Genomic DNA, 25,703 nt, shown 5'->3' on the forward strand with positions numbered 1-25,703 from the left:
CAACCTGGTGAAGTAGCGAGCACCAGAAGGGCAGTTGAAGCTGGTACGGTGGCACGTGCACTAGTTACCCCGTCGCAGCCACCGCACAGACAGGCCCGTAGAGCCCCTAGAGTCCCTGAGGTGCTGGCAAATCCTGATTGGCAGTCTCCAACTTCAGCCTCACCAGTAGTTCCCCCTTTCACCGCCCAGTCTGGAGTTCGGGTTGAGACGGCTCAAATCGCTTCGGCCCTGGGATTTTTTGAGCTGTTCTTGACTGCGGAGCTCTTGGACTTAGTCGTGGCAGAGACCAACCAGTATGCCACACAATTTATAACCGCAAACCCGGGAAGCTATTATGCCCAGCCTTTCCGGTGGAAACCAGTCCAAGTTTCCGAACTTAAAATTTTTTTGGGCCTTCTCCTCAACATGGGCCTGACAAAATAGCATGAATTGCGGTCATATTGGTCAACGCACCCAATTCATCACATGCCCATGTTCTCTGCTGCTATGTCCAGGACACGATTTGAGACCATCCTCCGTTTTCTGCATTTTAGCGACAACACCACCTCCCGTCCCAGAGGCCACCCTGCTTTTGACCGGCTCCACAAAATTCGGCCCCTCATAGACCATTTCAACCTGAAATTTGCAGATTTGTATACCCCTGAGCAAAACATCTGCGTAGACGAGTCCCTAATACATTTTACCGGGCGCCTTGGCTTCAAACAATACATCCCAAGCAAGCGTGCCCGGTATGGGGTAAAATTGTATAAGCTCTGTGAAAGGGCCACAGGCTATACCCACAAATTTCGGATCTATGAGGGAAAAGATCAGACCCTGGAGCCGGTCGGTTGCCCTGACTACCTGGGGAGCAGTGGGAAGACAGTCTGGGACTTCGTGTCACCCTTATTCGGCAAGGGATACCATCTTTATGTGGACAATTTCTACACAAGTGTGGCCCTCTTTAGGCATTTGTTTCTAGAACGGATTTGCGCCTGTGGCACCGCGCGAACTAGTCGCGTGGGCTTACCCCAACGGCTTGTAACCACCCGTCTTGCAAGGGGGGAGAGGGCTGCCTTGTGTAACGAAGAACTGCTCGCAGTGAAATGGAGAGACAAGCGTGACGTTTACATGCTCTCCTCCATTCACGCAGACACGACAATCCAAATTGAGCGAGCAACCCGTGTCATTGAAAAGCCCCTCTGTGTCCACGACTATAATGCGCTCATGGGAGGGGTGGACTTCAATGACCAGATGTTGTCTCCGTATTTAGTTTCCCGCAGAACCAGACGCTGGTATAAGAAGGTGTCTGTATATTTGATTCAATTGGCGCTGTACAATAGTTTTGTTCTCTACAGTAAGGCTGGGAGAACAGGATCCTTCCTCAAATTCCAGGAAGAGATCATCGAGAACCTCCTTTACCCAGGAGGTTCCGTGGCCCCATCCACCAGTGTAGTTAGCCGTCTACACGAGCGACATTTCCCCAGTGTCGTTCCTGGTACCTCAACCCAACCGTCACCCCGAAAAAGATGTCGTGTCTGTAGCAGGAGTGGAATAAGGCGTGACACCCGCTATTTCTGTCCTGACTGTGCTGACCACCCTGCCCTATGCTATGGAGAGTGTTTCCGGAAGTACCACACACAGGTACACCTAGCATAGGGATCACATCTCACCAGGACAGGCACACAGGGCTATTAGGGCCCATTCACTCACAGCTGCTGCAAACCTCTCCTTTCACCTGGGATAAAGTGCATAACGTACTTCGCCACATCTTTGGGCGATTTGCGCTTTGCACATTGTCCCATGGGGAAGGAGAGGTTTGTTCTATAAAGGTAAAAAAAAACTAAACAAAAAAAAATACCGGTAAGTAAAAAAGTTAAAAAAAAAGTTTCTATGTTCTGTTCAACAGTTAATAAAGTTATTGCTTTGCGGCCTGGTTTTTTCTTTTTTGTTTTGTTTTTTTTACCTTTCAGGTGGACCAACCGATCGACTAGCTGCAGCACTGATGTGCATTCGGACAGAAGCATTGCGCTGCTGTCAGATTACACGCAAGTCGGTGTATGCGGCGCTGCAAGACGAGATTTCTCCTCTGCAGTAAAAGATACGTTTGCCGAGGCATATGAGCTGAGGAGGTGGCGGTGTTCATATACTTTGGCAAACACTTTGTATATATAAAAAAAAAAATCCCGGCAATGATTTATTCATCCACATCGATTGATGTGAATGGAGAAATCTGGTTTGCCAGGGCATACGAGCTGAAGTGGGTATGGATGTTGGGCGGAGCTCCTATGTCCTGGCAGACGCCTTTCCCCTCCTTTTTCTTTTTTTGGCAGAGATTTTTTCATCCACATTGATCGATGCGAATGAAGAAATCTGTGCCGTTCATTTTTTTCTTTCAGCCCAGAGGCTGAACGAAAAAAAAAAATCTCATTACCCGTATGCTCAATATAAGGAGAATAGCAGAAACTCCTAATGCTGGGCATACATGTAATGATTGCGGAGACCCTCAAATGCCAGGGCAGTACAAACACCCCACAAATAACACCATTTTGGAAAGAAGACACCCCAAGGTATTCGCTGAGGGGCATATTGAGTCCATGAAAGATTGAAATTTTTGTCCCAAGTTAGCGGAAAGGGAGACTTTGTGAGAACAAAATCAAAAAAATCAATTTCCGCTAACTTGTGCCAAAAATTTTTTTTTTTCAATGAACTCGCCATGCCCCTCATTGAATACCTTGGGGTGTCTTCTTTCCAAAATGGGGTCACATGTGGGGTATTTATACTGCCCTGGCATTTTAGGGGCCCCAAAGCGTGAGAAGAAGTCTGGTATCCAAATGTCTAAAAATGCCCTCCTAAAAGGAATTTGGGCCCCTTTGCCCACCTAGGCTGCAAAAAAGTGTCACACATCTGGTATCTCCGTACTCAGGAGAAGTTGAGGAATGTGTTTTGGGGTGTCTCTTTACATATACCCATGCTGGGTGAGATAAATATCTTGGTCAAATGCCAACTTTGTATAAAAAAAAAATGGGAAAAGTTGTCTTTTGCCAAGATATTTCTCTCACCCAGCATGGGTATATGTAAAATGACACCACAAAACACATTCCCCACCTTCTCCTGAGTACGGAGATACCAGATGTGTGACACTTTTTTGCAGCCTAGGTGGGCAAAGGGGCCCACATTCCAAAGAGCACCTTTCGGATTTCACAGGTCATTTACCCACTTACCACACATTAGGGCCCCTGGAAAATGCCAGGGCAGTATAACTACCCCGCAAGTGACCCCATTTTGGAAAGAAGACACCCCAAGGTATTCCGTGAGGGGCATGGCAAGTTCCTAGAATTTTTTATTTTTTGTCACAAGTTAATGGAAAATGATGATTTTTTTTTTTATTTTTTTTTTCATACAAAGTCTCATATTCCACTAACTTGTGAAAAAAAATAAAAACTTCCATGAACTCACTATGCCCATCAGCGAATACCTTGGGGTCTCTTCTTTCCAAAATGGGGTCACTTGTGGGGTAGTTATACTGCCCTGGCATTCTAGGGGCCCAAATGTGTGGTAAGGAGTTTGAAATCAAATTCTGTAAAAAATGACCTGTGAAATCCGAAAGGTGCTCTTTGGAATGTGGGCCCCTTTGCCCACCTAGGCTGCAAAAAAGTGTCACACATCTGGTATCTCCGTACTCAGGAGAAGTTGGGGAATGTGTTTTGGGGTGTCTTTTTACATATACCCATGCTGGGTGAGATAAATATCTTGGTCAAATGCCAACTTTGTATAAAAAAAAAAAATGGGAAAAGTTGTCTTTTGCCAAGATATTTCTCTCACCCAGCATGGGTATATGTAAAATGACACCCCAAAACACATTCCCCACCTTCTCCTGAGTACGGAGATACCAGATGTGTGACACTTTTTTGCAGCCTAGGTGGGCAAAGGGGCCCAAATTCCAAAGAGCACCTTTCGGATTTCACAGGTCATTTTTTACAGAATTTGATTTCAAACTCCTTACCACACATTTGGGCCCCTAGAATGCCAGGGCAGTATAACTACCCCACAAGTGACCCCATTTTGGAAAGAAGAGACCCCAAGGTATTCGCTGATGGGCATAGTGAGTTCATAGAACTTTTTATTTTTTGTCACAAGTTAGTGGAATATGAGACTTTGTAAGAAAAAAAAAAAGAAATCATCATTTTCCGCTAACTTGTGACAAAAAATAAAAAGTTCTATGAACTCACTATGCCCATCAGCGAATACCTTAGGGTGTGTACTTTCCGAAATGGGGTCATTTGTGGGGTGTTTGTACTGTCTGGGCATTGTAGAACCTCAGGAAACATGACAGGTGCTCAGAAAGTCAGAGCTGCTTCAAAAAGCGGAAATTCACATTTTTGTACCATAGTTTGTAAACGCTATAACTTTTACCCAAACCATTTTTTTTTTATCAAAGACATGTAGAACAATAAATTTAGAGCAAAATTTATATATGGATGTAGTTTTGTTTGCAAAATTTGACAACTGAAAGTGAAAAATGTCATTTTTTTGCAAAAAAATCGTTAAATTTCGATTAACAAAAAAAGTAAAAATGTCAGCAGCAAAGAAATACCACCAAATGAAAGCTCTATTAGTGAGAAGAAAAGGAGGTAAAATTCATTTGGGTGGTAAGTTGCATGACCGAGCAATAAATGGTGAAAGTAGTGTAGGTCAGAAGTGTAAAAAGTGGCCTGGTCTTTCAGGGTGTTTAAGCACTGGGGGCTGAAGTGGTTAACAAGCTCCAAAAAAAAAAAAAAAAAGGTTTTGGGGGTGACAGAAGCCCTTTAATACATTTCCGGCAAGTGTTCTAGAATTTGGCTGGAGAAAATACCGCAGCATTGTGGTTTTCCGGTCTGCGCCGGGATATAGGAGGAGCTATTTTTCACTTTTGATCTTTGAAAAAAAATGTAATACCAGATCCGTTATTCCGGATGAAACTGATACGAAAAAAAAGTGATCCGTTTATATACGGCTTGCCGGATCCGGCAGGCAGTTCCGTTGCCAGATTCTAACAACGCTAGTGTGAAAGTACCCTTACACAATTTTTAGTTTCTAAATGTTTTTCAGATGTTCGTTCATTGGAATTCTTCACTGCATGTTTATTTTATTCAATTTAATACTATACACTAGGGGTGCAACTACAGCCATAGCATTTGCTATAGGGCCAGTGAGGTGCAAGAACATTGTACTTTGTGGAAAATAATATGCTGGCTTTTTGCTTTGATGTGTGTTTTCTGATACATGGCACTTTTATACATACCTTTAAATATTGCCCCTAGGCCTCTTGCACACGAACGTATGTATTTTGCGGTCCGCAAAAAATACTGACGACATCCCCTAATAGAACAGTACTATCCTTGCCTGTAAGGCGGACAATAATAGGACATGTTCTATTTGCCGGAAAGGAGATACGAAAACTGAAAGCACACGGAGTACCTTTCGTTTTTTTTTTTGCTGACCCATTGAAGTGAATGGTTCCGTATACAGTCCGTGCAAAAAAAAAAAAAAGCATGAAAATGCGTTCGTGCGCAAGAGGCCTTACACTGAGGTTTTAATTCTCACACTGGGTGGTGGTGGTGGTGGCCCCTCCCATCTTATTTTACAAAGGGGCCCTATTCATTATAAATACACCCTGCTATATAATTCATAATAGGATGATAATCTGAGTACAATTGTGCTGTAACAAAGGAAGATTTTCACATACCATTAGAACACATGCTTGTTTCCCATCCATAAAGCCTTTGGGAATGGAATTCGGAGTTAGAATTTCATATCTGGGAGAGGGAGAAATATGGTTCAGTAAAATGGAAGTAAATGAACAGATGCTCATCAATTCTGGAAGTGCTCAGGTAAGTAGGATCACTCAGCAGAACATTTCAAACATTTACGTTCCCTTCCACCACCTCCTAGACTGACAAATATTTCTGCCACCAGCCAATGACTTTCCTTCGTGTGCTGAGAAGACTTTGCACAGTGGTCAAAGTCTCCCATCACCAATACAAGATCTTGGGGAAAAGTTAGTGCAACCCTGGACAGAAATAAGCATGTGAAAACTGTCACAGCGTTCTATAAATCAAAGTTAAAAGTGGTCCAGTGACTTTTTGGCCAGGCATTGTAAATACCAGTCTGGAATGTGATAACTAAATGCAAGCTAGAGAAATCCCCGCAGTAGTACAATTATTTTTCTACCGTGCATATGCATATTAGAATATATAAATACTGACCAGGCTGTGACATACTGTGCAGTATAGTAGACCCCATACAACCTCAAGGCATTTTCACCATCACTTCCTCAATAGGTATGAATGATAATAGATTAATGTGAGCCTTAAAGGGCTTCTGTCAGCCCACTAAACCGTTTTTTTTTTTTTGTTTAATAATAATCCCTACACTGCGATCTCTGCATACATAAGTAAAATAATAATTTTCGTTCAGTATAATTTGAGAAAACGCTATTTCTATAATATGTAAATTACCTTGCTACCAGCAAGTAGGGCGGCTACTTGCTGGTAGCAGCCGCATCCTCCAATCGTAATGACGCCCCCTCCGCTTGTTGATTGACAGGGCCAGGGAACGGAATCGTTCTCTGCTGGCCCTGCCCGTTTTCATTCAATATCTGGCGCCTGCGCCGCGGCCGTACCCATCTTCAATCTGCGCAGGCGCACTGAGAGGCGGCCACTCGGCCGCTCGCTCCTCAATGCGCCGGGTGTAGATGTGACGTCATCAGCGCAGGCGCATTGAGGATGGAGCGGCCGAGTGAGTGGCCGCCTCTCAGTGCGCCTGCGCAGATTGAAGATAGGTACGGCCGCGGCGCAGGCGCCAGATATGGAATGAAAACAGGCAGGGCCAGCAGAGAACGATTCCGTTCCCTGGCCCTGTCAATCAACAAGCGGTGGGGGCGTCATTACGATCGGAGGATGCGGCTGCTACCAGCAAGTAGCCGCCCTACTTGCTGGTAGCAAGGTAATTTACATATTATAAAAATACAGTTCTCAAATTCTACTGAACGAAAATTATTATTTTACTTATGTATGGAGAGATCGCAGTGTAGGGATTATTATTAAACAAAAAAAAAAAAAAAAAAAAAAAAAAAATGTTTAGTGGGCTGACAGAAGCCCTTTAAAGAGGACCTTTCACCGATTATGACAATGTGAACTAAGTGTACAGACATGGAGAGCACCGCTCCGTTCTCCCGTTATGCTTTCTGGTATCTTCGCTCAGTAAGTTATAGTAGGCGGAGATTTCAGTCACTAAGTTATGGTAGGCGGAGTCTGCCCTTGTTCTGCTGTAGCACTGGCCAATCGCAGCGCAGAGCTCACAGCCTGGGAGATTATTTTCTCCCAGGCTGTGAGCTCTGCAATGCGATTGGCCAGCGCTACAGCAGAACAAGGGCAGACTCCGCCTACCATAACTTTGTGACCGAAGATACCGGAGGGCATACCGGGAGAACGGAGCAGCGCCCAGGGCTAATAGTAAGTGCAGTGAGATCCCCGGGCGCCGCTCTCCATGTCTGTATACTTAGTTCACATTGTCATAATCGGTGAAAGGTCCTCTTTAAGTACTGGCTATTTATCATGTATGACCACCCTGCAATCCAGCAGCGGTGGCTGTTCTTGCACACTACAGGAAAAATATATCCTATAGTGTGCAAACATAGCCAATGCTGGATTACAGTGTGTATTAACACCTGGATATGGGCAGTGTATGTGATGGCAAATTAATCAAGCCAGAAAAGGAGGCGAAATGGACTATCAATACATTAGTAACTTTGTCTACATGATAAATGGCACTTGCTGAAGTGAGAATCCATTTAATATATAATTGGCAGGTGCTACTTACAATGGTGCTTGGAAGGTGTGAAGACAGCAGTGAATCCAAATCAGTGCAGGAGGCAGAAAAGGAAAGTATATTTCCTGTTATGCAAGCCATACATGACTGCAAACGGCATACACACATCTCCCAAGTGCACATAGCATGCGCCCTCTTAAAAGGGAAAGCCAGCAAAAGGCCCAGAGTAATCAATATAGAATTAAAACCATGATCATATAAATGCCACTCAATCATAAGTAAGAATGGATGTCTGATTGTACACAACTTCATTTAATCTGCCATTGAAGAGTGAGATAAACAACTTTGCTCGCCCATTCCATTGGGGGACACAGACCATGGGTATAGCTTAAGCCACCACTAGGCGGAGACACTATGCAAATAAGAAAAAACAGCTCCTCCTCCACTGGCTATATACCCCCATGCTCCAACAGGAGGACCTCAGTTTTTAGCTTAGTATCGGATAAGGAGGTGACACTCCTGCAGGGTTGTCCCTGTAGTTTTTTTTTTCTCCCATTAGTTTTTTTTCTAAACAGAGGACGCAGGGTCGCATGGTGCTTCCCTGGTCTCTCAGCGGAGCGAGCGCCGGGGTCGAATAACCGTCCCCGGCTACCTCCCTTTCCCCCCAGAAGATAACTGGAACCGGGCTCGACCTGCAGCTCCGGTGGCCTACCAGATCCGGGCGCACCTAGTCCTGCCCTCTATCCAGTGCACTGCCACTCCTTGTGCCAGATGACTGAAGAGGTGACTCCATGCTGGTCCGGAACAGAGGGTGAAGACTGCAGGACTCAGATAAGTACAACGGCTCTCCTGCAGCTCCCCCTCCCTCCGTGCTCACACTGACACGGTTCTTCAGGGCTTACCTGTGGATCTGAGAGGGCCTGCTGGCTGAGAGGGAGGAGGGATTCCTTCTTGGGGCAGTGGCTATTCGCAGCGCCATGCTGCTGCGCCTTTTCCAGTTTTTGTTAGGAGGGCTAGTTATCCCCTGCATCCTGGTGGCAGGCGCCATTTTCGGAGCCGGGGTTGGATTTTTTCCAGTTTCAATTTTTTAGTGCCATTTTTTTTAGCGCAAATTTTTTGCGCGATCTGTGATGCGACTGGAGCGCTTACGCTTTGCCTCAGCACTTCTCCACGCTTGGCTGCTACTCCAGCTCCTCACAGGTCACGGTAGGACAAATAGTGTTCCGCAAAACTGTAAGAGACCCTGACTCCGGGATTGCCGCCGTCATGCCAAGTCCGGGGGCCCCCCAAAAATCTAAAGCAACACCTCAGGTCCCACTGGGATCCTGTAAGGTCTGCTGCTTGCCACTATCATTTACAGGCTCCTGTGACTCTTGCCCTGCCTCGGGACAGGATCATCCACCTCCTCCAACAAACCAGCCCAGTCCCTTCTCCGCCCCTTCAGAGCCCAGAGCCCTCCTGGACCTCTGCCATAGCTAGGGCGGCTGCGGACTTGGCCCAAGTCTCACGCGCGGCCATGGCCTTTATGGAACGCAGAGCGGCCATGGCTCCATCGCCTGTGGTTAGCACCGCTCCACCTCCCGGTGCCCCCACAGAGGATGCTCGACCGTTAAAAGGCAGCGTACGCAGCAGCATCCCTCCTCGGATGACTCTGCTTACCCCCGGAGTGGATGCTCTGGTGTCTCCGTGGCGAAACTTCACGCTCCTCTGTCTTCCCACCACTGCCTCACTCCCAAAAGGTTATTCGCAGGGTTGCAGCGGAAGGGATCCCCGACCATACTCATCGCCCCCGATTGGCCTCGCCCGCCTGGTTCTCGGAAGGCACTCTGATGCTGGCAGACATTCCTTGGCCTCTTCCTCTCAGGGAGGACCTGCTGTCTCAAGGACCGCTCTTTTTTTTTTATTTGACTCAGGTACATTTACCAGCAATAGTATGCTTGTTAGAAACCCACCTCACTGAAGAGACCTCCAGGGTGGTCGGCAGGGGATGGGCTACACATTCGTATCATTCTACTTTTTCCAGCTACTCCAGAGGTGTTACTGTCTTGATACATAGACTGATTGATTTAGTCTGGGAGGCATCCTCTGTCGACCACCAGGGGACATTTATCTTCCTATATTGTAGGTTAAGGGGGAAGACATGTATTTTGGCTTTCGTCTACATTCCACCGCCATTTTCCTTTTCGGTTCTTAATTCCTTGTTATTATTTATGGATAAATGGCCAGAGTGCCCAACAATGATTATTGGTGATTTCAACTGTCATTGATCCTCTACGTGATAAGGTCTCTACGAGTGTCAAGGGAGATAGTCCGGTTCAGGGGTCTCCCCTGGCACGGTTTTGCTTGGAGGCTGGTTTTGAAGATGTTTGGGGACATTTAGGACAGGGGAAAAGGGCTTTTTCATGCTTTAGTAAAGCAGGTAAATCTATGTCCAGAATAGATCTTGCACTGATAAGTAGTAAACATGTGAAACTGGTAAAACGAATGAAGTATGAAACAAGGTCAATATCGGACCATTCACCGCTACACCTCGAACTCTGTTTAACCCAGGAAAGACATACACAAAAAACCCCTTTCAGATTATTACTGATAGCCAGTAAGGGTTTAAAGACACATGAAATAATTCAGAATGAAATTGGCCGTTTTTGGGATAACCACTATGGCTCAGCAAAAATTCAAGTGGTATGGGACACCTTTAAGGCGTATATGAGGGGAATGATGGTCAGTAATATTGCGAACCTGAATAAGACGGAGGAGAATAGGGAAAGTATGCAAAGAGCCACACAAGTATATTCTAACTTCGTATTGGATAAGGCCCAACAGACCCTTTTTTTTAAAGGGCAAAAAAAACTTTACGGAGTCAGGGCGACCTGGTAAACTTTTGTCCAGAGTGATCTCAAGCCAACAATCTAAAAAATACATAGATAATGTTCGACTGATTAATGGTAGGATGGTTAGTGGACAGGGTCCGATAGAGAAGGCCTTTGTGGACTACTTCCTGGACTTGTATAAAGCTGAATCTAAGATCACAGATGATACGATGGATTCGTATTTTGATGGGATTGCTTTTTCAACTATCACTGAGGCGCAAAAGAAAGCACTTGAATTAGAGGTCTCAATTCAGGAACTGGAGGGAGCTATTAAATTATGCTCAGCCAACTCCACCCCTGGTTCAGATGGACTCCCATATGAATTTTATAGTAAATATGGGGACTGTATTCTCCCCAGACTGCTGGAGGTCTTTTCTGAATCAGTGGAGGATGGGAAGCTGCCAGACTCAATGATAGAAGCCGAAATAACATTAATTCCAAAAAAAGGCAAGGATCCTCTAGATATAGAATCTTATAGACCAATCTCACTGCTTAATGCAGATGTAAAGCTTCTTTCGAGGGTTCTCGCCACAAGGCTTTCTAGGGTTATTTCCTCCATAATCCATCCGGATCAGAATGGCTTTATTCAAAACAAGGGTACCCTTCATAATTTGCATCAGCTTTTTTCCAATATACAGGCCCCTGGGGGGACCGCTCGCTCCATCCTGTCATTGGATGCCTCCAAGGCCTTCGACAGGGTGGAGTGGAGCTTCCTCTGGAAGGTTCTGGCAAGGATGGGCTTTGGGGAAAAATTTATAGGCATTCTCAAACTATTGTATAGATCTCCCAGGGCAAAACTAAGTCTAAATGGGATTCTGACTACTAGTTTTGATTTAAATAGAGACACGCGGCAGTGCTGCCCACTATCCCCATTGTTATTTGACATTTATATTGAACCCCTTGCGATGGCCATTAGGCAGGACGATCAGGTTAAAGGATTTGGTACGTTAGGAGTGCAAGACCGCATCTCCTTATATGCGGATGATGTTTTTTTTATAGACCACACGGAAATAACTCTTCCTAGAATTATTCAAATGGTTAAAGCATTTGGTGAGGTGTCCGGTCTTCTTATAAACTGGTCTAAGACCAGTTTGATGCCAATAGACCCCCTGCCACAGAAAGAGGTTCTCGTGACACAGTTGGACATCGTTGACACTTTTCAATATTTGGGCTTGATTATATCACCCCGGGTGGAAAATTTTGTACAACTTAATTTGATTCCCATAATGGCAAGGATTAGAGCTAAAATAGGGATCTGGTTGAGACTTCCCCTATCAAGAGCTGACCGAGTTTCACTGGTCAAGATGGTGATACTACCACAACTTCTCTATGTGCTTAGGAATACACATATTTGGATACAAGATAAATACTTTAAACTCATGGAAAGAATAATTAATGATTTATTATGGGGAAGAAAACGAGTTGGGATAAAAGTGGAATATTTGTATAAATCACTGGAGTGTGGGGGTTTAAATCTCCCCTACTTTAAAGGGTATTTTATTGCAGCCCAGCTATTGATGTGCTACGAATCAGAAAACAGTGCACTGTTGGGGAAGTTGGAAGGGAGCTACGCTCACAATAATATATTTACCCTGTTGGAATCCGGGCTACTGAAGACCTATGAGCGGGGCTACAGAGAGACCATAAAACTACTCCTGAAAGTGTGGGTTACTACTAGGACATGGTTGAAGGTAAAGGGTTCACTTACATTCACCCATCTTTGGCACAATCTGTACTTACAAAGGTTAGATGATATTGCAGCTGCCATTTTGGCAAAAGAACAAAATTTTGTATATTTCACAGGTAGTTAAGGATAGAGACATTAAGCCATTTATAGAGATGACACATAATATAGAAATTTTTTCATGGTTTAGGTATTTTCAAATTGCGTTCAGTACTATCTAGTCTGGACGATAAACTGGTGCTGGATATAGATCGTTCATCTTTCTTGAATGATTGGGTAGGGGGTACACTGACTAGAATAAAGATTTCAAATATATATGTTATTACTCAAGGCACGATTTAGTGATATACAGTCACCAGGACAAAGAGCGTGGGAGGTGGATTGTCCGAATTTACAACCAGAAGGGTGGGAGAATATTTTTGGGAATTTAGGTTCACTATCCCTGAACTTCAACCATGTTGTAGTACATTTCTATATTTGCCACAGATTATATATCACCCCTTTATGGATGAATAAATGTGGACTAAGGGATACGTCTAACTGCCCTAAATGTGACACCTCAGGAGCGGACTATCTTCATATGATTTGGACATGCCCAGAACTTATAAACTATTGGAATAGCATCAATAATTTTATCATGTACAAACTAAAAATACGAATCCCTTTTGAACCACAAGTATTCTTGCTTAATGATCTTTCCAAAATAGTTAATCATAAGTATCAAAAGATCTTCCTAGGTAGGATACGGATGTTGGCCAGAGTTTTGGTCAGTCGGACCTGGTTTGCTCGATATACTCCAGATATAAATATATGGATAAACCTTATTGATAAAAAGGTAAAAAACTATGAGAAAATCATTTATAAACAGAGGGAAGCTGATGATAAGTGGACTAAGATATGGGGTGGTTGGAGGATTTGATTAGTTGTGATAAATTTTTATTTTATTATTTTATTTTTTTTTTTGACGCACCACAGGCAGGGGGAAGGGGGGGCGTAGGGAATGGGGATACGGGGGAAAGAAAGGGAAGGGAAAAAACAATTATTTTCTGTATTCTTTTTGTACTGTAATCTGTTTGATATACTAATTAATAAAGATAATTAATTTAAAAAAAAAAAAAGGACCGCTCTTCCACCGGATTTTACAGCCGCTTTGTTTAACAGCGTGGCTGTTGAGACCTCCATCTTGAAGAAGAGGGGCTTCTCAGACTCTGTCGTGAAGACCATGATAAGAGCAAGGAAACCAGCTTCCTCCCGGAATTACTATCGTACCTGGAAGGCCTTTCTTGCGAGAAGTTAGGTGTTTTTCCCCTTCGTTTCTCCGTTCCGGTGATCCTCTCTTTTCTCCAGTCGGGTCTTGAGATGGGAATGTCCCTGAGCTCTCTGAAGGGTCAGGTCTCTGGCTCTGCTCGGTCCGGTGAGGACCTTCCTACAGGGGGTGGCGCATGCTGTCCCTCCGTATGTCCCTCCCCTGCCCTCCTGATATCAGAACCTGGTTCTATCTTCTCTGCAGACGGCTCCTTTGAGCCCCTGAGGGACATTTCCTTGAGTCTTCTCACCGGGAAGGTGGTCTTTTGGTGGCCATCACCTCTTTCTGGAGGTTATCGGAGCTGGGCGCCCTTTCCTCCAGGGAGCCACTTTTTGGTCTTCCACAAGGATAAGGTGGTACTGCGCCCAGTCCCTTCTTTTTTGCCCCGCTCCGGCAAAACCCCAAGGAGTTCGCTCTCCATTTTCTGGATGTGGTCCGTGCTTTGCGGGTGTACCTGTCGGTTACTGCCCCATTTCGCCGCTCGGACTCCCCTTTTGTGGTACCTGTGGTTCCCGTTTAACCGTTGGACGTTTCCCTCTGGAGGTGTTGGTCTTCCCAACCTATGGACTGCTCTAGGACGTCCCATGGTCTGTGTCCCCCAATGGAATGGGCGAGAAAAGGAGATTTTTTTGTGAAACTCACCTGTAAAATATTTTTCTCGTCTTTTCCATTGGGGGGCACAGCTCCCACCCATTCTTGTCTGTTACAGGAGGGGTTAGTTCTATTCTATTGGAACTTTATGATTTATGGCCTGATGGCGGTATTCCTCGGTTCTGTTTTCTTTATTAATATTTGGTTTTTGTCTCCTGCTTTTGCACGCACTGAGGTCCTCCTGTTGGAGCATGGGGGTATAGCCAGTGGAGGAGGAGCTGTTTTTTCTTATTTGCATAGTGTCTCCTCCTAGTGGTGGCTTAAGCTATACCCATGGTCTGTGTCCCCAATGGAAAAGACGTGAAAAAGATTTTACAGGTGAATTTCACAAAAAATCTCCTTTTATTCAGGCATACAAGCTTCTTCACAAAAGTGGTCTGGGTCCGCATCAGTCGCATTTTTTGAGGGTCTGATGCGGACCCAGTCACTTCAAGGGGGCTGAAAAAGATGCCGACAGCAGTCAGTGTGCTGTCCGCACATCCATTCAATGGCCCTGCAAAAATAGAATAGGTCCTATTCTTATCTGTATCATGAACAATAATAGAGCGGCTTTGAGGGCCGGACGTTCTGGACCGCAAAATGTGGAACACATGAGCATCAGTGTTTTGCGGATCCACAGTTTGCAGACCGCAAAAAGGACACTGCAATGGTTCATGAGGCCTTATTCTTCGGATAGGTCATCAATATACTGATGGGTTTAGACTCCCCAAACCACCCCTGATCAGCTGTTTCAAGGGGCTGTAGGGCTTGCGAGCCCTGTATCCATTGTAGTGGCGGTGCAGGGTAATTACAGCTTCTTCTCCCAATGAGACAAAAAGGATGCAATTAGCCTGCACCACCTGTACAACATAGACATAGTGTAAACAGTGAAAAAAAAATGCAGCATTTGCATGAGCACCACAGCACCTTCAAATTACTGATTGATTACTGAGGATAGGTATAGGACAAAGGGGTCAAACTTCTGTTACCATGTCAAAGTTTTAAAACCAGAATACCCCTTTAATCCTTTAGGAGGAACTGTAACCTCTGGCATGTCTGTTTTAGTAAGTAGTTGCATTGTCCATGTGATTTTGGAGCATCTATTCTTATGACTAGGTGGTGCCATTCTTTCAAAACTAATTTTAGATGTTACGAATGAAAAGGGGGGATTCATTCTCAGGTCAAAGGATTAACTTTTTTTGGGGGGGGGGGGGGCTTCTCCGCCTGAGGATTTTGCTGAAGTTTCTCTAGTCTGAAACATTATAGGGAGACCATAATCTAGACTAAACAGAAAAAGTTAGCAAAAAATAAACCAACCGAGGAGGACCCCCAGGTGGTGAAGCCTAGAAACTCTCCACAGTACAGAACATATTAACAAAGGGAGCTGAGAGCCTTGATGGGAACTGTAGTCCTGTGGGGAAAGTCAGGAACTCTCCAGACACAGACATTCACTCTGACAGGAAGACAAAGCAGAGGTAACAGGAGGGCGCCACCCCTACATACCAGCGTCAACAATTATGTTTGCTGCACCTTTCACGTGACTTTCAGGGCCTACCACACTGGGTCAAGTCATCACCACGCCAGAAGGGTGTCTTCGGAAGTAGAGGGGATCTGGGTCTAACGTGGTTCTGCGCACACAGGCAATTACACTTGTCCCCGACAACAAACCCAGCCCAGGATTGCCTTTGCAAAATGGCTTAAGCCTAGAATGGTGAAAGGGAACCCAACCCTTCTGGAGTCCTTGGGTGTGGGTGAAGCAGCGTGCACCAGACATGCCATGGCAGAAGGATTCTATACATCCCAAGGAGACCAGAAACTAGAACTGAATCCAGTAGAAGACGACAATCTTTGGCTTCTATATTGTTTCCTGTCCCTGAGAGGCAGGGTGAACCTCCTGTCCAGTGCCACTGGGGAGGCGTTCCCATAACTAACAAATAAAAATACTTCCTAATGTATACACAGATTGAATTCTTAATGTACCAGAAGTTAGGGTACAGCTTAGAAGCTTAAAGTGGTCGTCTCTTTATTGACAATGGAGCCATATCGCTAGGATATGGCACTATTGTCTTATAGGTGCGGGTCCCACACCTATATCGAGAACCGGGCTCGCAAGGTGGTAGCAGGAGGACTATGGTCCGGCAACCACCAAGCCATCTCCCCTTACAAGTGAATGGGACCACACAGTGCATGACAGGCCACCGCTCCCATTCACTTCCATGGGTTCGATGGAAATAGCCGAGCCAGTGCTCGGCTATTATTAGCGGCGTGAAAGAAAATGAATGGAGGGCGATTGTGTACGCGCAGTGCGTCCTTAATTTTTGGGGCTCGGTACTTGATATAGGTGCAGGTCCCTGCGGTGGGACCCGCACCTATAAGACAATGGGCATATGTCCTAGTGATATGCCACAATTGTCTGTCATAAAACAACCCCTTTAAGGGTACTTCGCAGGTAGCATATTACAGAAGTTGCAGAGTGGATGAGATGTCAACAATCTCATTCTCATTTTTTTAAGAAAGAGGGCATTGATATATGCTGTGGATTTTAAACTCTAAGCATGTCAGTTTTGCCGATTTTGAATTTTTTCAAACAAGGAATCAATTGAGAAAACATGTACAAATGGTAGATCAGAGTTGAAATACTCTACCTTTGTCGGAATTCTTGGAAAACAATTCTATTAGGAAAGCCCTGTCGGCAGATTCTGATCCCTTCCAACACACCATTACAGCGCAGTTGATCTAGCACCAAGTGGGCATCCAGTTTACCAGCCTAAAAAGGAAGACGGTAAAGACAGACTCTTCATAGTTACTTTTTTTTTTAATTCTTTGCATGGATGGTAAATAGTCCCACAACATACCTTTTTCTCATGATTTGGGATAATGCAGCGTACAAAGTTTGGGTTTGTGTTTCTTAGAGTAGCCATGAGTTTAGACAGTTGTTCCTTATACAACTGACCTACAGTACGGAACATTCCTTTTCTGGTCTTGAAAACACCAGGCAAAGCTGAATCACTCATGCCTGCTACTTGATCCAAGCCAACAATGCGATCCACTACAATTGTGATAGAAAATAATCAGAGGAATTTAAGGGAATTTCTGAATGTCAAATATTAAAAAAAAACATTGCATTAAGTGTTGAGGTTACATACAAGACTTGCTCAAATACTGCCAAGACTTCCCTACAGCAAATTGGCAAGTTCAATAATTATTTGAATAATGCTTCAGCCAAACCTCTCTTGCCAAAAAAGTCAGTTTTACAATTATAAAGAGACACGACAAGCAACAATTCTAACGATCCATGCAAAGCGCATATTGGTGACGAGAGTAATGAAATATATCACATTGTGGCATAGGTGCTCATGCTTCAGGTTTTTATACAGTCTTTAGAAATCCCCAGACATTTTGGAAATCTGATTAGAGCCAAAAAAGTAATCTCACAAGTAAACAGGTCACTGAGGAGTTACATTAGGTTACAGGTCAATCAGATTTCAGAGCCAGAAAAGATATAGATATATATCTATATCCACACGACGGGGCACAAGTCTATAAAAAAATAAAATTATAAACTGTTAAGGCGTTTTCAGAGATTTTTATGCCGATTACCTATCCTTTGATGACCTATCCTCTAAGTCATCAGTATCATATCAATTGAGGTCCGACACCCAGGAACCCCACCGATCAACTGAGTACATTGCATATTGGCTGTTCTTAGTAACAGCTCAGCCCCATTCACTTCAATGGGGCTGAGAGCTGCTCCTAGGCCATGTGACAGATGAACATGACAACACATGGCCTAGGCAAAGCTGCGAGATAGCCGCAAGCATCAGTGCCCATAAGAATTGAGCTACAATCAGGATTTATCACATGGATATGGCTTTAACAAGCATTAATGAGCTGTCAGGTGTTCAGAGAGCAGGGTTACACATGAGCTAGCCTGACACTTTAGAAATACATGACAGCTGTAAAGAAAACTGTTGAAAATTGTCTGGGTCGGAGAAAATATCAAAATAAAAGATTCATTACTCACCTGATAAATTTCCATCACCATCAGTTTCAGTGGCAATAGTCTATTTTATGATCACTGGAGCTCTAGGCAGTCAACCAACATGATCCCTGAAGGCAGTCACTGACCTCAGCAGTTTCTTGCCATCTGGCTGTACACTGCTGAAATCAGTGATACAGTGACCACTGTGGCAGCACTGGAATGTTGAAAAGTTTATTAGGAGAGTGATATGGCTTGACATTTCCCTCCATTTTGGCCAAATAGCATGAAGACTGTTCACAACCTAGTCAATTCTCACTATTCTCTAGTGATTCTTAGAGACTACACTTTTGAGAGCTGGTGTTTAAATGATTTGTGAAGATCAGACAGGCAAGTGAATAGCCACACCATGCACAATACCTTTTTATGGCTTTATGACCTAGACACTGGAAAGAAACAGATGAGTTGTAAGGCTAGATGGTAGTAGTTCTACCAGCATTATGTATAAAAACAGTCTTACAATGAGAACACGCTTGTTTACACCTAGAAAAATGACATGTTACATTGTACCTGCAATATTAATTTATTTTATATATGGAAAAAAAAGTGCTTTGAAGAGCAACTACACTTTTTTTTTCAATATGTCATAGGGACAAAAGTGTTTTGATCGGCGGGGGTCCGACTACCGAAAACCCCCACCAACTGCTTGAACAAGGGGTCAGAAGTGCTCAGCCGAGCACAGCTTATCCTCACTGCCGAGAGAGACTGTAGATTAACTTAGACTTTCTATTGAGTTTGTCTACAGCCTCGTGCTCCGCAGCGAGAAGCTGCGCTTGGTTGACCGCTTCTGACCCCTCGTTCTAGCAATCGATTGGGGTCTCAGAGCTGGGACCACCGCCGATCAAAACACTTCTGATATGTCCCTATGACATAGCAAAATTGAAAAGAAAATGAAGTTACTTAATAATTACTTCTTACCATCTTTCCAAAGTTCTGACACAAACTTATCAGACGACTGATTCAGAAGTGTTGCAATATTGTCATTAAGTGGGTCCATATTCTTCATAAGCCACTCATCAGCTTTGTAATCAACCTATTGAAGAGAAAAAGAAAAAAAGTTCCAACCTCCATCTGATTTATCAAAGCAATCCAAGCCAAAATTCTAATATATTTCATAGGATCAACCTTTTAGTGTGCACATATAATTGAATATGGAACGGTTTGATACTAAAAAAACAAAAAGCATCAGAATAACTGCAGGAGCTTCTTAGCCACCTGTATTTTTTGTGGCATTTTTTATACACTGTGGGGGGAGATTTATCAAAACTGATGTAAAGGAAAACTGGTTTAGTTGCCCACAGCAACCAATCTTAGTCCTTTAATTTATCAGAGCTCATTGAGAAAAGGAAAGGTGGGATCTGAGCTCTAATAAAATTAAAGTTGAAATCTCAATAGTTGCTATTGACTATTAAGCCAGCTTTCCTTTTCATTAGGTCTGATAAACCTCCCATAGGGTGCCTTACCACTAGCATTTTCTTTGCGTAGGTGCAGGCAAGAGTCAAAATGCCTTTTTTTTCTTCATAAGTGCTATTTGGTGAAAGAGCCTGAAAGTTAAAGAGCTGCTGTCAGCATGATCAACCCTATTAAAAAACAGACAAACTGCCAGGTAAGGGTGATCATACTGATTAAAAAGATACATTCCTTTTGTCTATACATTAAATAGCTGCAGAGATTTCTGCATTGTTATCCATATGCAAATGAGCAAATTTGAGGTTTAGGGGGGCTAGAATGAGTCCTTGGAGCACTGCCTTTGTAATGTGTTCTGCAGACTCCCCTTAATTGACAGGGCTAGACATCAAGCATGTTAAGGGCAGAAGCAGCAGATACAATCATGCTTCTCATAGCGACACTCAACTCTGGCTAAGACTTTGCCTTTACACGAATAAAAAGATCTTGAGCTAGATATGGGAAGTATTATGTACGAGTATAAGGAAAGTAGTTAAATTCACCCTAGAGCTTTGTCATAGCATGATATCAGACTTATTGCCTAGCAAGTACAGCATTATTTGAATCAGGCCACTTTGCCATACACAAGATTTTAATTTCTATCAACTTTTATTATGGGTTAGGCTCCGTTTGAAGGGGCTCACAAGCGGCCCCGAACGCATCCGTCCAGCCCTAATGCATTCTGAGTGGATGCATCAGTCTGGCGGCGTTCAGCTGCTTGCAGCGTTCGGGTGTCCGCCTGGACGTGCGGAGGCAAGCGGATCCGTCCAGACTTGCAATGTCATATGGCTCAATCTTCAAACGGATCCGTCCCCCATTGACTTTCACTGTAAAGTCTGGACGGATCCGTTCAGGCTACTTTAACACTTAGAATTTTTTTCAAACTATAATGCAGACGGATCCGTTCTGAACGGATACAAACGTCTGCATTATAGGAGCGGATCCGTCTGAGCAGACATCAGACGGACCCGCTCTGAACGCTAGTGTGAAAGTAGCCTTAAAGAGGACTTTTACCCAAAAATGCTATCTGAAAGCACCATGTTATAGAGCAGGAGAGGCTGAGCAGATTGATAGTGATAAGATTCAGTAAAACTTCTAATTTATACCTTTGCTTTATTGCAGCCCTGTGAATACCTATCGGTACAGGAAGATGTCAGTAACTGACTACTCTCTTTATGTACACAATGCTAAAACCTCATCCCTGTACAATTAATCCGTATTCACAGGGATACAAAAAAGCCAAAATAAATGTATAAACTACAAGTGTTAACGATTGTTTTCTCAAATAAATATATAATTATAATTTGCTCAGCCACTCCTGCTTTATAACATGGTGCTTTCAGATTGCATTGCATTTTCAGGTGACAGGTCCCTTTAGCTACCATCGCCGTATATATTGCGCTGGAACAATAGGTAAACATGGCACCCAGGGTCATTAAAGCCTTTAAAGAGGACCTTTCATCACTCCTGACCTGCCTATTTTTATAGCTACATGCATTCCCCACGTACTAACAATTCTGGAACATTTATTCTTATGGCTCTATGTTGTGCCATTCCTTTATTATTTGCAATAGAAGTCATGAATGAATTGCCATTAGCCAGTTTGGGAAGGGGGGGTACCTGCACAGTCTGAAAATGGCAGCACGGAGTGGATAGAGTCAGTCTGTAGGTACACCCCCCCTAACTGGTTACCTCCCCTCTGTAACCTTACTGAAGGCTAAGAGCAATTCATTCATAACTTCTAGTAGAAATAAGAAAGGAATGGCATAACAGAGCCATAAGAAAAGATGTTCCAGAATTATTACATGGGGAATGCATGAAGCTATTAAAACAGGAATGTCAGGAGTGGTGAAAGGTCCTCTTTAAATGCTATGATGAAGTATGATCACAGCATCTAAAAGCTCAACAACCCAAAAGCGCATGCTTCTGGGCTCCTTACCGGCATCCTCTGTGGCCAATAAGGATGCCGGTGATTGAATTCTATATGCTGGGTCTCTGACGAGACGCAGGGTATTGAAGCTGCAGGTCTTATTTAGCCTCTCATCATGGATCTATAAGAACCATGAAGGTTCAGAATATAAATAAAAAAATTTAAAAAAAAAAATAAGGATGGAAGTGTTTTTCCCCCCAATTTCATCTTATTTGCATTCCCCCCCCCCCCCCCCCCCCGCTTCCCACTACATTGTATGAAATATTAAACGATGGCCATTAGAAAGTACAATTTGTCCAGCAAAAAACGGAAAAATAAAGGTTATGGCTCAAGGAAGATAGGGAAGAAAAATGAACCACCTCCTACTATCCTAAGGGTTAAAGGAGCGAGAAAAAAATAAAATAAATTAACGTCAGGATTTAAACAAGAGGCCCTCTTGGCTACAGACCTACCATATTGAGAATAGTGGTTTTCTAGGCTTACCAAGCCAGTACTGGTTTCTTCACACATTGTACAGAGGGTCTCAGGTTCAAATCCCAAGAGAGACTTGTAACATTTTCTTCAGTTTCTGCTTCCCCCCCCCCCCCCCCCCTTCATTTAACCCATAACAAAGTTGAAAAAGGTCTGATGCAAGTAATGATTTACTTACTAGGCCGTAAGTGTATAAGATACCATGCTATGACACGGCTCTAGGATAAATTTTACTTCTTTTCTAATACTGATGCATAAAACTCCACACACCTGGTTCAACATCTATTCCTCAGTGTAATAGGCAAAGTGTGAGCAAGGGTCAAGTAACTAAGTTTTCATGTGAAATATGTTTATGTTATACACATATAGCATCCAATGTGCCCCACAATATACAGTATACCGCTACACTGTGCCAAAGGAGTGGGGTTTACACAGGAGGAGGGAGGTGCGAAGCGCGCTGGGAGGGCCCTTACAAATATTTGCTGTGGGGCCCAGTCACTTCTAGTTACGCCCTGGTCTATCTTTAATGTTAATTTTGTTTACAGGGAATTTAATAGGGAAAGTGCCGATTCGAATTTTAATATATATATTTTTTATAACTAAACTTTACCGGGTTTCACTTACTGCTCCCCTGATAAATCGCAGACTGGATCGGTTTCTGCCCCGGAAGTGCAGAACTCCTGGGGAAAGGCCTCTCAGATGTCATGGTTGCAGATTAAACATTAGTTCTGGGTGTCTGCTGTGGAGAACATGTTTGTTTGACCGCCACTTCTGCCGGATTTTGTAGTACTTTACTACAAGAGTACTTACCACCAAGCATATTAAGTTATATTACCATATGGAGAAGATATAAAATGTTTTTCTCCACAACTTATAGATTCATTTTCAATGGGGACAAAACTGAACTGAAGGGAACGGAGTGCACCAGAATGCATTCAGTTTCATTGCGTTCCCATGACACGCTTAGAAACGCTGCTTGCTGCGCTTGTGTGCATCTCACAATGTAAGTCGATGGCGACAGATCTGTTTTCTCTGACAAAAGAAAACAGATCAGTCCCCCTTCGACTTACAATGGTTTTAGAGACTGATCCGTCATGGCTATGTTAAAGCTAATACAACCGGATCCGTTCATAACAGATGCAGCCGGCTGGATTATCATGACTGAAGTGTTTTTTGCTGATCCATGACCGATCTAGCAAAAACACTGGTGTGAATGTTGCCAGTTTGACAACCCAATCCTCTCATCTTCCATATATAACCTCCTCTCTAGGCCTCTCAACACCTTAAGTTAAGGGCACCATCATTTTTGTCCTGACCAATTTCATAGTTTGTTGTATCAATTATAAAATTCAAAACCGGTCTGATTCTTAGTTGATTTTCAGTAAGTTTATATTTATTATTATTACTTGTCAGTTTCAAGTTATTTCAGTGACTATTGTGAGTTTTATAATAATATGATGCCTGACATCGTACAGGAACGATTGTATTTCCCCCCACATTCCAATTGCCATAACTTTTTAATTTTTCTGTTCATATAGCCATGGGAGTTTATTTTTTGCGGGATACGTTGTTTTTAAAGGAAACTTTTACTTTATCATGTCTATCAAAAAAAATTGTGGGGTAAAAACCACAATCGTCTTGTCATCACCTTTTTCTAACAGCCTTAATTTTTATTTTTTTTTTTTCATTTCCACCCACAGAGCTATATGAGGGCTTTTTTTGCGGGACGAACTACACCACGCAGGAAAAATATTTATATTTTAATGATTCAGACGTTTTTGGATGAGTCGATACCAGTTATGTTTTTTTTTATTGTTTATATAATTTGATATGCAAAGATGGGAAAGGTGGTGATCAACTCGTATATTGTTAAAGAAAAAATAAAACAGTTGTGTAAAGGTGGTGTTTGGATAGGTGTGCCGTGACAGTAGCTCTAAGGCAGGGATGGGCACCTACAGCACTCCAGATATTGTGAAACTACAATTCCCATCATGCGCCATTTATTTCTATGAGAGTTCTGAGAAGAGCAAGCATGAATGCTGGGAGTTGTAGTTTCATAACAGCTGGAGTGCTGCAGGTTGCCCACCCCTGTGCCAACAGAGTCCAGATCCTCGGTTGAGGGAAAGAGTTTTTAAAAGCCATTCTTTTATGTAAAATGATCGACATTCTCCACAACTTGTGAACTACATCAGCATTAACCACTTAAGGACCACAGGTTTATACCCCCCTAGTGACCAGGCCCTTTTTTACAAATCGGCACTTCACAACTTTAACGGTTTATTGCTTGGTCATGCAACTTGGCACCCAAATGAATTTTACCTCCTTTTCTTCTCACAAATACAGCTTTCTTTTGGTGGCATTTAATTGCTGCTGAAATTTTTCGTTTTTCTGATATCAAAATAGACCGCAATTTTCTCCAAAAAAGTGTATTTAACTTTTTCTGGTAAATTTGTTCAAATATAATTACATTTCTATACAGGTTTGTGTCAGAATTTATTGTGCTACATGTCTGATAAAAAAAAAAAAAAATCCAATAAGTGTATATTTATTGGTTTGCACAAAAGTTATAGCGTTTACAAACTATGGTACAAAAATGTGAATTTCCGCATTTTGAAGCAGCTCTGACTTTCTGAGCACCTGTCATGTTTCTTGAGGTGCTAGAATGCCAGGATAGTATAAATACCCCCCAAATGACCCCATTTTAGAAAGAAGACACCCCAAAGTATTCGCGGAGGGGCATGGTGAGTTCATGTATGATTTAATTTTTTTTCACAAGTTAGCGGAAAATGACACTGAAGAAAAATAAAAATAAAATAAAGTTTATTTCTGCTAACTTGTGGGGAAAAAAAATAAAAATAAAAATAATCTCCCATGGACTCACTATGCCCCTCAGTGAATACCTTGGGGTGTCTACTTTCCGAAATGGGGTCATTTGTGGGGTGTATTTACTGTTCTGGCATTTTGGGTGGGGCTAAATTGTGAGCAACCCTGTAAAGCCTAAAGGTACTCGTTGGACTTTCGGCCCCTTTACGCAACTGGGCTGCAAAAAAGTGTCACACATGTGGTATCGCCGTACTCCGAAGAAGTAGGGCAATGTATTTTGGGGTGTATTTTTACATATTCCCATGCTGGGTGAGAGAAATATCTCTGTAAATTGACAACTTTGTATAAAAATTTTTAAAAAGTTGTCATTTACAGAGATATTTCTCACACACAGTATAGGTATATGTAAAAATACACCCCAAAACACATTGCCATACTTCTTCTGAGTACAGCGATACCACGTGTGACACTTTTTTGCAACCTAGGTGCACAAAGGGGTCCAAATTCCAATGAGTAACTTTAGGATTTTACAGGCATTTTTTTACGCATTTGGATTCCAAACTACTTCTCACGCTTTAGGGCCCCTAAAATGCCAGGGCAGTATAACTACCCCACAAGTGACCCCATTTTGGAAAGAAGACACCCCAAGGTATTCCAAGGTATGGTGAGTTCATAGATTTTTTTTTTTGGCACAAGTTAGCGGAAAATGATTTTTT

The 25,703-nt window shown here is 43.1% G+C and overlaps 1 protein-coding gene across 3 annotated transcripts in view; it reads right to left on the reverse strand.

The window, feature by feature from the left end:
* Nucleotides 1-25,703, reverse strand: part of MYH9 (myosin heavy chain 9) — a 428,796-nt gene that overhangs the window by 229,655 nt on the left and 173,438 nt on the right. For all 3 annotated transcript variants that reach the window (XM_040407416.1, XM_040407417.1, XM_040407418.1), the window contains 4 exons: nt 19,236-19,350; nt 17,134-17,327; nt 16,924-17,045; nt 5,705-5,774 (listed from right to left, as the gene is read on the reverse strand). In XM_040407416.1, coding sequence (XP_040263350.1) covers nt 5,705-5,774; nt 16,924-17,045; nt 17,134-17,327; nt 19,236-19,350 — 501 coding nt within the window. The remainder of the gene's footprint in view (nt 1-5,704; nt 5,775-16,923; nt 17,046-17,133; nt 17,328-19,235; nt 19,351-25,703) is intronic.

This window comes from Bufo bufo, chromosome 9, assembly GCF_905171765.1.
Source record: "Bufo bufo chromosome 9, aBufBuf1.1, whole genome shotgun sequence".
Lineage (NCBI taxonomy): Eukaryota > Metazoa > Chordata > Amphibia > Anura > Bufonidae > Bufo > Bufo bufo.